We start from the raw sequence: 10,623 nt of genomic DNA, 5'->3' as shown, positions 1-10,623 counted from the left end.
ACGAGGAGTTTCCAGACACTGAAAACAATGTCATCATTACTTTTTTCTTATAAATACTCAAATTTGCTCAATCATTTAGGACATTCACTTAATATTTATCAAAAGCACTTACTATATACTCCATACTCTCATTTCTTTTGCATGAATAATCGTCTGACTTGAACATCGGTGTTGTTATATCGAAACCCTTTTGGCGTCTTACTAACATTCTTTGCTTTTCAAATGTGCAGATCCTCAGCTCATGATCTTTTTGCCTAGTTGTCACGCCCCGAGACCGGGGTTAGTCGACACCGGCGTTATCTCGCAATCACATAATTGCAAAACAACTAGCCTCGTAGTACAGCATATACCAAACCAGTTTATTATCATAAATTTCCCAAAAGTTCAACGTCTTTACAACTCAGAAAGAAATAGAAACATGCGGAATCGTAAATACGTAATACTGAAATCATAAGGCTGAATAATCAATCGATCACGAATTAGACTGCTTCTTCACCATCCCCAAAAGTATTCTTGCTCCTCATCCTCAATTTGATTCTCATTCTTATCTGGGTGGGAAAGTAAGGGGTGAGTATTTTGGGGAAAATACTCAGTAAATGGGGGGGGGGGGGGGGGGGGGGTGCGCCAATCGTGCATGAGAAATATCGAGGTTATACATATACACGAATTATCACAATTTCAATATTTAGCATGTCGAATCAGATACAAAAAAAACGGATACAACACTGAAATCATCTCATTTTCTATGGTTTTTAACTGATCAGTCCCCTATATGTTACTCCTCTAAGGGGGGAGGCCAAAGGAACGGTTATTATAACCCACCTTATCAAGGCCTAAACAAAGATTTCAAAGTTCGGAATTTCCTTTACCATTTCTAAATCGAATCATTACAGTGCTTTTACAAATACTCAACATGCTTTCAGTAAACGGAAATTCCAAAAAGGGTTACATACGAAGCAGAACGAATATATCATGCCGATATAATTTTCAAGGTCATAGCTATTTTCGAAATATATTATGCCAATTGAAGTAGTAGCAAAAACCCACTTATAGTATTCTGACTGCTCAAGGAAACGTAAACGTGAACGGTGAGATTGCGGCAGAGCTTTGTTACTAGAGGGCGAAGAGCTTCGAGAATACGGTGCTGCTAGAGAGGATTTCGAGAATTTGGGTGTGCAAGTTTCGAATGAGGAACCTTCCTTTTTATAGGCACGAATAATCTTCTACAAGGTAAGCTCTGAAGTTGCTCCACGAATGACGCTGCGTTGATGGCTCCACGAATGATGCTGATGGCTTAATCAATGGTGATTGCACTAACCTCTCCCGGATGAATGTGGCCACTTTTTGGTTCAAGGTGCTCACTCGAGATTTATGCTGAAATGGAGTGATTTTGGTTGTATGAGTTCCTCCACAATTGGTGCACTTCCATAGTGCATGGTCTTCACATTTTCCCCTCCTTAATGTAAGTTTCGTCCTCGAAACTTGGATTACCTTGTCCTTCGAAAAGGTAAGGGTAATGGTTTCTCATTTTCTCTTCGAGTTCCCAAGTGGCTTCTCTTTCGGTGTGATTGGACCATTGTACTTTGACGTATGGAATCGTTCGTCGTCTTAGCACTTGGTCTTTGGCATCCACAATTCTGATCGGGACTTCCTTATAAGTAAGGCCTTCATTCAAGTCTCCCTCGATTAAGAGTGGTTCAGCTTCGAGGATGTGGCTTGGATCCGAAACATATCTTCTTAGTTGTGACACATGGAAAACATTATGGATTCTAGACATACTCGGTGGGAGTGCCAATCTGTATGCAAGTGTCCCCACTTTCCCTAGAATTTCGAAAGGTCCAACATATCTAGGGTTCAGTTTCCCGGGTTTGTTGAATCGAACCACACCTTTCATTGGTGATACTTTCAAGTATGCTTTATCTCCTGCTATGAATTCCACTGGTCTTCTTTTCAAATCAGCCCAACTTTTCTGTCGGTCTTGTGCCACTTTAAGTCTCTCCTTGATTATAGCGATTTTATCCACTGTTTCTTGGATCAATTCGGGTCCAGTGATGGCCTTTTCTCCTACTTCATCCCAATATAGTGGTGACCGACATTTTCGCCCATACAGAGCTTCATACGGCGCCATTCCGATGCTGCTGTGAAAACTGTTATTGTAAGCAAACTCAATCAAAGGCAAATGTTCACTCCAATTACCGCTAAAGTCTAGGGCACATGCTCTCAGCATGTCTTCTAAAGTTTGAATTGTCCTCTCTGTTTGACCATCGGTCTGAGGGTGGTAGGCCGTACTGAGGGTGATCTTAGTTCCCATGACTTGTTGAAAACTCTTCCAAAAACTAGATACAAACCTCGGGTCTCTGTCTGACAAGATGCTGGCTGGGACCCCATGTAATCGTACGATGTTATTCATGTACAATGTGGCTAGCTTGTCCAAATTATAGTTCATGCGGACTGGTAAGAAATGCGCAGATTTTGTGAGTCTATCTACGATTACCCAGATGCCATCATGGCTTTTTCTAGACTTTGGTAACCCAACCACAAAGTCCATGGAGATATGTTCCCATTTCCATTCTGAAATTTCTAGAGATTGAAGAAGTCCTCCAGGTCTTTGGTGCTCTGCTTTGACCTGTTGGCACACAAGACATTTGGAAACAAATATCGCAACATCCTTTTTCATTCCACCCCACCAGAAATTCTTCTTTAGGTCTCTGTACATCTTGGTACTGCCAGGATGGACTGAAAATTTCGACTTATGTGCTTCTGACATTACTTCATGTCGAAGGTTATCTATGTCTGGTACGCACAATCGTCCTTTCATCCAAAGGACTCCTTTGTCGTCGATCTGAGTATCTTGAGAATTTGCTTCCTTAGCTTGTTCCTTAAGTTTTACTAGAACTGGGTCTCGATCCTGGTTCAACTTGACGATTTCTCGCAGACATGGTTGAGCGGAGATTGCAACTAAGGTAACCTTACTCATATTCCTCCGACTCAAAGCATCAGCTAATTTGTTTGCCTTACCTGGATGGTAGCTTATAGTCAAGTCGTAATCCTTCAACAGCTCAATCCATCGTCTTTGCCTCATATTTAATTCCTTTTGGGTGAACAAGTATTTGAGGCTCTGGTGGTCCGTGAAGATTTTGCACTTGGAGCCATAGAGATAATGTCTCCATATCTTCAAAGCAAAGACGACTGCTGCTAGTTCGAGGTCGTGAGTGGGATAATTTCGTTCATGCGGCTTCAACTGCCTTGATGCATAGGCAATCACTCTTCCTTCTTGCATGAGTACACATCCCAACCCTTCCTTCGATGCGTCACTGTAGATGGTGAAATCCTTATCTTCAGTGGGCAAGACTAACACTGGTGTAGACGCGAGCTTTTCTTTCAATGTCTGAAAACTTTTCTCGCAGTTGTCATCCCAAATGAATTTAGAATTCTTTTGAGTAAGCCTTGTTAATGGTACGGCTATGGAAGAGAATCCTTCAACGAATTTCCTGTAATAGCCTGCCAATCCAAGAAAACTTCTAATGTCTGTGGCGTTTCTCGGTTTCGGCCAATCTAGAATTGACTCCACTTTTTTTGGATCCACTGATACTCCTGCTTCCGATATCACATGCCCTAAAAAGGACACATTGTTTAGCCAGAATTTGCATTTCTTGAACTTGACATAGAGTTCTTTCTCCCTTAAAGTTTGTAGAGTGAGGCGGAGATGCTCTTCGTGATCTTCTTTGCTAGGAGAGTAGACAAGGATGTCATCAATGAATACCACTATGAACCGATCCAGGAACGGCTTGCATACTCTGTTCATTAGGTCCATAAAGGCTGCTGGCGCGTTTGTCAGACCAAAAGGCATCACTGTGAATTCGTAGTGTCCATACCTTGTCCGAAAGGCCGTCTTTGGGATGTCTTCAGCCCTGACCTTCAATTGGTGGTAGCCCGTTCTCAAATCCAATTTGGAAAATACTGTGGCTCCCTTAAGCTGATCAAACAGGTCATCTATTCTCGGAAGAGGGTACTTGTTCTTGATAGTGATCTTATTCAATTCCCTATAGTCAATGCACAGTCTCATGCTCCTGTAGTAGCCCGAATGCCGAATTGGGTAATCAACGGACTAATGGTGATTAATCATGATCGGAAGGTCCGAAGATGGTTCGGAAGCACCGAAGTGTTCGGAAGGTCCGAAGTGAGTTCGGTGGATCCGAACATGAGGTGTCAAGAGTCGATGGACACGTGCATGATCGGACGATCCGAAGTGTATGATCGGAGGATCCGATCATGAGCTGTCAAGAGCCAATGGACACGTAGCGTTCGGACGTTCCGAAGTGATGTTCGGAGGATCCGAACATGGCCTATAAATAGTGCTCGGATTTCTCATTTGTGACTTGCCATTCCTTGAGTTAAGTCTCCTCTTTGAGAGTTTTGGAAGGATTCTAGGGCTAGTTGTTGTTCGAGCGATAGCCAAGAGCTGCCGGGATTGGTAGCATAGCAGCGCCGGAGTTTCGAGGCAATCGACATCAAAGGGCTGTCGACGGACGAAGGTAAACCCTAAACCTTTGGTAGTACTAGGGAGTACTGGTTTTGCTAGCCGAGCATGGTAGTATTGTTCATTGGGTATGCTTTTGATGAATAGGCTTGGATTAGACCTGTTGTCTGGTTGTTCCAGTGGATTAGGATTGCAGTGATAGAGGTACGAAAGTACTATCCGAGATATCCTGGTTGAGTATACATTCATATATGTGTTGCATGATTATCTGTTGCATTGTTATATATCATATGATGCATGCTATTATGGCACGAGTTATGATGCATATTGCATTTCATGTTGAGCCGTATCTCCTTCGAGATAGCCTTTGCTGTTGAGCTGTATCTCTTTCGAGATAAGCTATATCTTGGGGCCGCTCAGCCCTGTCTTGTGGACGCATGGACACCGAGAGTACACAGTGGCCGACGGGTCGGGAGGGCTTCGGTGGTCCGGGACATTTTAGGTCCACGTCCGTCTTGTAGTGGATGCAGTGACCCAGAGGTGTACCGCGCGGCACTATCCACTTGGCGCCTCTAGACTGAGCATTGTTGAGATCCTTTCCTTTGTGACTCCTGTTTCTTGACTACCCCGGTATCATGATCATAGCATGTGCATTTCATATAGGTCTGTATACTCATACTTTTGTACTGGGCGTTCTTATCGCTCACGTCCTCGGTTTTGTTTACTCTTGGACACCCCATTCCCACGGGGCAGGCCTCAGGTTGGACAGCTCAGGAGGAGCAGGAGGAGGACGTTGAGTAGCTGGTTGGTTTAGTTTATCGGTATTGTTTTGATTCGATATGGTTGTATTGGATATTTTATTTTGAGTTATTCTAGACTTCGATTGGGTTGTATAACCATTATTTTGTTGACTTTTCCGCTGTTATCTCTGATTATTGTTAATTAGGTTAATTGCATGCTTAGTTCTTGCTTAGTAGGTGATTCTGGAACGGGTCACTACATTTATGGTATCAGAGCATGCGTACGTTTTTGGGATATAGATTTCTGTTTTGGGATTTCCGTTGACCAATTTACTAGTTCCTCATTCTATGTTGTAGCGATGGCTGACCACTTTGGTGATGAGAGTAGTCAGGGGAGTGTAGGTCGTTGGGGCGACCAGGACGATCGTAGGCGGCATCGTGAGCATCGTCATCGTCGGGATGGTCCTAGGCGTTTCGATATGCATCGTTTCATGCAGATGGGGCCTAAGCCTTTAGTTGGCGGTGAGACTCCCGATGATGCGGAGGATTGGATAGAGCGCATGGAGAGTTGTTTTCGCGCATTCCAGTGCACCGATGAGCAGAAGATGGAGACCCTTAGTTTTCTTCTCGAGGGCCGTGCTCGCAGGTGGTGGCGATCGACTTCTGCGCCGATAGTTCAGTCGCAGGGTAGAGCGACGTGGGCCGATTTCCGTGCAGCGTTCATGCAGCTGTACTTTCCTCCAGCCCTTCGCCAGGCCAAGACGATTGAGCTCCTGAACCTTAAGCAGGGGAGTATGTCTGTTGATGAGTATCAGCAGAAATTCTTCGAGTTGTTACCCTTTGCGCCTCATATCAGTGGCAGTTCTGAAGCCAAGTACGATCATTTCCTTCAGGGCCTTAACCAGGAGATCTTTGATCGAGTCACTGTCTGTGATAATCCTACTTCGTACGATGGGTTGGTGAACCGGTGTCGCCAGGCAGAGATCAGTCTCCAGCGTGGTAGGGCTATTTTTTCTTCTAGACCTTCGCATACTTTGAGCCCTCGACCTCAGTCTTTCAAGAAATCTGGTTCTTCTTCTTCTGGATCTGGATCAAGGTCTAGCGGTGATGTTCGCTTTGGTGAGAAGAAGGATTCTTGTGCGCATTGTGGGAAGAACCATCCATCAGAGCAATGCCGATTAGCAGCAGGAGCTTGTTTTCAGTGCGGAGAGATGGGTCATCTCAAGAAGAATTGTCCTCAGTTGCGAGGTGGAGCAGGATCTGGTTCTGGATCTCAGACGACTGTTCAGCAGAGGAGGCAAGGTCAGGCTGTGGGTAGTTCGAATCTTCGACCTCGTGCCCAAGGTCAGGTTTTTGCGCTGAACCAGGATCAGGCTGCAGATGAGAGTCAGAGATGAGAGAATTGAAGCAACAATTGAGATGTAATAATGATGTTGTTTTTATTTCAGTTTTGTTCATTCTATAAACTTGATTTCGAGGACGAAATCTTTTAAGGGGGGGAGAATGTAGTAGCCCGAATGCCGAATTGGGTAATCAACGGACTAATGGTGATTAATCATGATCGGAAGGTCCGAAGATGGTTCGGAAGCACCGAAGTGTTCGGAAGGTCCGAAGTGAGTTCGGTGGATCCGAACATGAGGTGTCAAGAGTCGATGGACACGTGCATGATCGGACGATCCGAAGTGTATGATCGGAGGATCCGATCATGAGCTGTCAAGAGCCAATGGACACGTAGCGTTCGGACGTTCCGAAGTGATGTTCGGAGGATCCGAACATGGCCTATAAATAGTGCTCGGATTTCTCATTTGTGACTTGCCATTCCTTGAGTTAAGTCTCCTCTTTGAGAGTTTTGGAAGGATTCTAGGGCTAGTTGTTGTTCGAGCGATAGCCAAGAGCTGCCGGGATTGGTAGCATAGCAGCGCCGGAGTTTCGAGGCAATCGACATCAAAGGGCTGTCGACGGACGAAGGTAAACCCTAAACCTTTGGTAGTACTAGGGAGTACTGGTTTTGCTAGCCGAGCATGGTAGTATTGTTCATTGGGTATGCTTTTGATGAATAGGCTTGGATTAGACCTGTTGTCTGGTTGTTCCAGTGGATTAGGATTGCAGTGATAGAGGTACGAAAGTACTATCCGAGATATCCTGGTTGAGTATACATTCATATATGTGTTGCATGATTATCTGTTGCATTGTTATATATCATATGATGCATGCTATTATGGCACGAGTTATGATGCATATTGCATTTCATGTTGAGCCGTATCTCCTTCGAGATAGCCTTTGCTGTTGAGCTGTATCTCTTTCGAGATAAGCTATATCTTGGGGCCGCTCAGCCCTGTCTTGTGGACGCATGGACACCGAGAGTACACAGTGGCCGACGGGTCGGGAGGGCTTCGGTGGTCCGGGACATTTTAGGTCCACGTCCGTCTTGTAGTGGATGCAGTGACCCAGAGGTGTACCGCGCGGCACTATCCACTTGGCGCCTCTAGACTGAGCATTGTTGAGATCCTTTCCTTTGTGACTCCTGTTTCTTGACTACCCCGGTATCATGATCATAGCATGTGCATTTCATATAGGTCTGTATACTCATACTTTTGTACTGGGCGTTCTTATCGCTCACGTCCTCGGTTTTGTTTATTCTTGGACACCCCATTCCCACGGGGCAGGCCTCAGGTTGGACAGCTCAGGAGGAGCAGGAGGAGGACGTTGAGTAGCTGGTTGGTTTAGTTTATCGGTATTGTTTTGATTCGATATGGTTGTATTGGATATTTTATTTTGAGTTATTCTAGACTTCGATTGGGTTGTATAACCATTATTTTGTTGACTTTTCCGCTGTTATCTCTGATTATTGTTAATTAGGTTAATTGCATGCTTAGTTCTTGCTTAGTAGGTGATTCTGGAACGGGTCACTACAGCTCCCATCTTTCTTCTTGACAAAAAGTACTGGAGCTCCCCATGGAGACGCACTTGGTCGAATCTGATTTTTGTCTAGCAATTCTTGAAGTTGCTCCTTTAGCTCCTTAAGTTCAGCTGGTGCCATTCTGTACGGTGCCTTGGAGATGGGTGCCGCTTCGGGCACTAAATTGATTTCGAACCCAATTTCTCGATCCGGGACTGTCCCTAGTAGTTCCTCTGGAAAGACGTCTGGGAAATCTCGCACGATAGGGATGTCCCTCGGTTTAAGTTCAATCTCTTCCTTTACTACGTTAACCGTTGCTAGATAGATATCTACTCCAGATTTCATGGCTTTCCATGCTTGGGATGCGGAAAGAAGTGACTTCCGTTCCTTGGATTTGCCATGATACACGACCTCTTTTTGGTTCGGGGTTCGGAGCCTGACACTCTTTCCCTTGCAATCTACCATCGCATTGTTTCTTGCTAACCAATCCATTCCTAAAATGATATCGAACTCCACCATGTTCAGTTGTATCAATTTTGCTCAGAATAGGTGCTCATTGATACAGATTTTACACTTTCGGTGCACTCTATGTGTTTCGACTGTCTTACTAGTAGGAGTCGCTACTCTAAATGGTTCAACTAGTAATTCAGGCGTAAGCCCTAGTTTCTTAGTGAACCTCTTAGATATAAATGAATGAGTAGCACCACTATCAAATAACACATAAGCTGACATTTCATTGACAAAAATGGTACCTGCCACGACATCGTTTGCATCATCTGCTTCTTCTTGGGTTATTGCAAACACACGAGCGTTGGGCTTATTCTCCCTTGGTTTGTTGGGGTTAGCATCAGCATTAGGCTTGGTACTTCTCTTCAATGGCTCAGGGCAATTAGCAATTCGATGCCCTAATTTCCCACAATTGAAACATGCTCCCGTCTGTCGGTGGCATTCTCCAGAATGACGATTATTACATTTTGGGCACATCTTTGGTTCTTGGTAAGTTGGGTGGGACGAAGCACCTTTGAAGGATCCGCTGGACTGATTTGGTCTCTTGAATGGTGGCTTCCCCTGAGATGACTGTCCAGTAAGAGGTCGCTTATTCTTGTTCTCGTTCTCTCGACGCTTGATATCCGTCTCAGCTCTTATCGCTGCTCCCATTAAATCAGCAAAGCTTGTAGGTTGGTAAACTGCTAAGGATGACTGGATACGGCTGATCAAACCCTTCTTGTATCTGTGCATCTTTAGAACTTCATCTGCCATGATTGTAGGGGCATAAGTTCCAAGGTCATTGAATTGGGAGGTGTAATCTACCACTGACATGTCTAGAGTTTGCGAGAAGTTCTCAAACTCGCTCAGTTTCTGAAGTCTGACTTCTGCTGGGAAATACTGTTTGAGAAAGACATCTCTGAATTGTTGCCAAGTGATTGCTCCGGCGGCTGTCAGGGTAGGTGAGACGGTTTTCCACCACTTGCTTGCCTTATCCTCCAGGAATGGCACTATCACCTCTACTTTAAGTGCCTCAGGTATCTCTAGCAGTCGCAGTTGGGTTTCCACGCTTTTCAACCAACTCTGGCTACTCTCAGGGTCGGCGTCTCCCTTGAACACTGGTCAACGGTTCTTACGAAGGGACTCATAATGATACTTGATCCCATTCTGTGCCGGTGGTGGTTGTGGCTGCTGATTACCGTTACCATTGGGGTTTCCCAAACCCTGGATGGTTGTTGCCACTATGGTGGCTATAGCCATTAAATCTACTTGGCTCAGGCCCACTCTGGGAGGTGGATTGCCGTGAGCATTCGGATCTTCATCATTGTTGTAGCGGTTGTTAACGTTTGCGTATCGCGGGTTGCGATTGTTTCGGGGAGGTCTTCCGGCCATCTCCTACAAGCGTACAAGTTTCTAATATATTTGTTGCACAAACTGATAGAATTCATTGAATAATTTGTGCGAAAATAAATTGACGCCGACAAGTAATCGAAATAACAACTTTTATTGATTTCTCAAATAAACATAAACAATTGAATGGGAATTTACTGGAATGGAAAATAGCAACAACGGAAATAAACTAAAAATGGTTCACTAAAATATTCTAATCTGCTATCTCTCCATTCCCCACGGCTACGTCAGGTGGGGCTTCTTCCTCCTCGGGATCCTCCTCCGGCACATCCGGGTCTAAAAACTCTGCCAGCTGCATCTGCAGGCCTTGATTCTCCAATTCTAATTCGGCAATATGTTCCCTATGAGTCAGATTCTTCCCTATCGCGTTGTCCATCTCATTCTTTGCATGCGCGCAGTTTGCTTGATCCTTCTGGATGAGTGCCTTCTCCCTTGCCTTCCTTTCGTCTATCTCCTTTGATAGCCTTTGGTTATTTTCTGACAATTGCATGACCACCTTCCAGGACTCTTCCATTCTCTCCTTATCTCTTACCCGTGCGTGACGAGCTTCAGCCAATTCTACGGTACGACGGTCCAATTCATCCATAGCTTGTTTGGCTTGGCCTCTC

At 44.8% G+C, this 10,623-nt stretch overlaps 1 protein-coding gene across 1 annotated transcript; it reads right to left on the bottom strand.

Moving 5' to 3' along the window:
* Positions 1–8,659: 8,659 nt before the first annotated feature.
* Positions 8,660–9,997, bottom strand: LOC140802919 (uncharacterized). The gene is made up of 2 exons (XM_073158531.1): positions 9,805–9,997; positions 8,660–9,723 (listed from the first exon to the last, which is right to left on the bottom strand). The coding sequence occupies exons 1-2, from the start codon at positions 9,995–9,997 to the stop codon at positions 8,660–8,662; spliced, it is 1,257 nt and encodes a 418-aa protein (XP_073014632.1).
* Between the last annotated feature and the right edge of the window lie 626 nt (positions 9,998–10,623).

This window comes from Primulina eburnea, chromosome 10, assembly GCF_022965805.1.
Source record: "Primulina eburnea isolate SZY01 chromosome 10, ASM2296580v1, whole genome shotgun sequence".
Taxonomy (NCBI): Eukaryota; Viridiplantae; Streptophyta; class Magnoliopsida; order Lamiales; family Gesneriaceae; genus Primulina; species Primulina eburnea.
The sequence above is the reverse complement of the archived record's forward strand: the minus strand, read 5'-3'. Positions and strand labels throughout refer to the sequence as shown.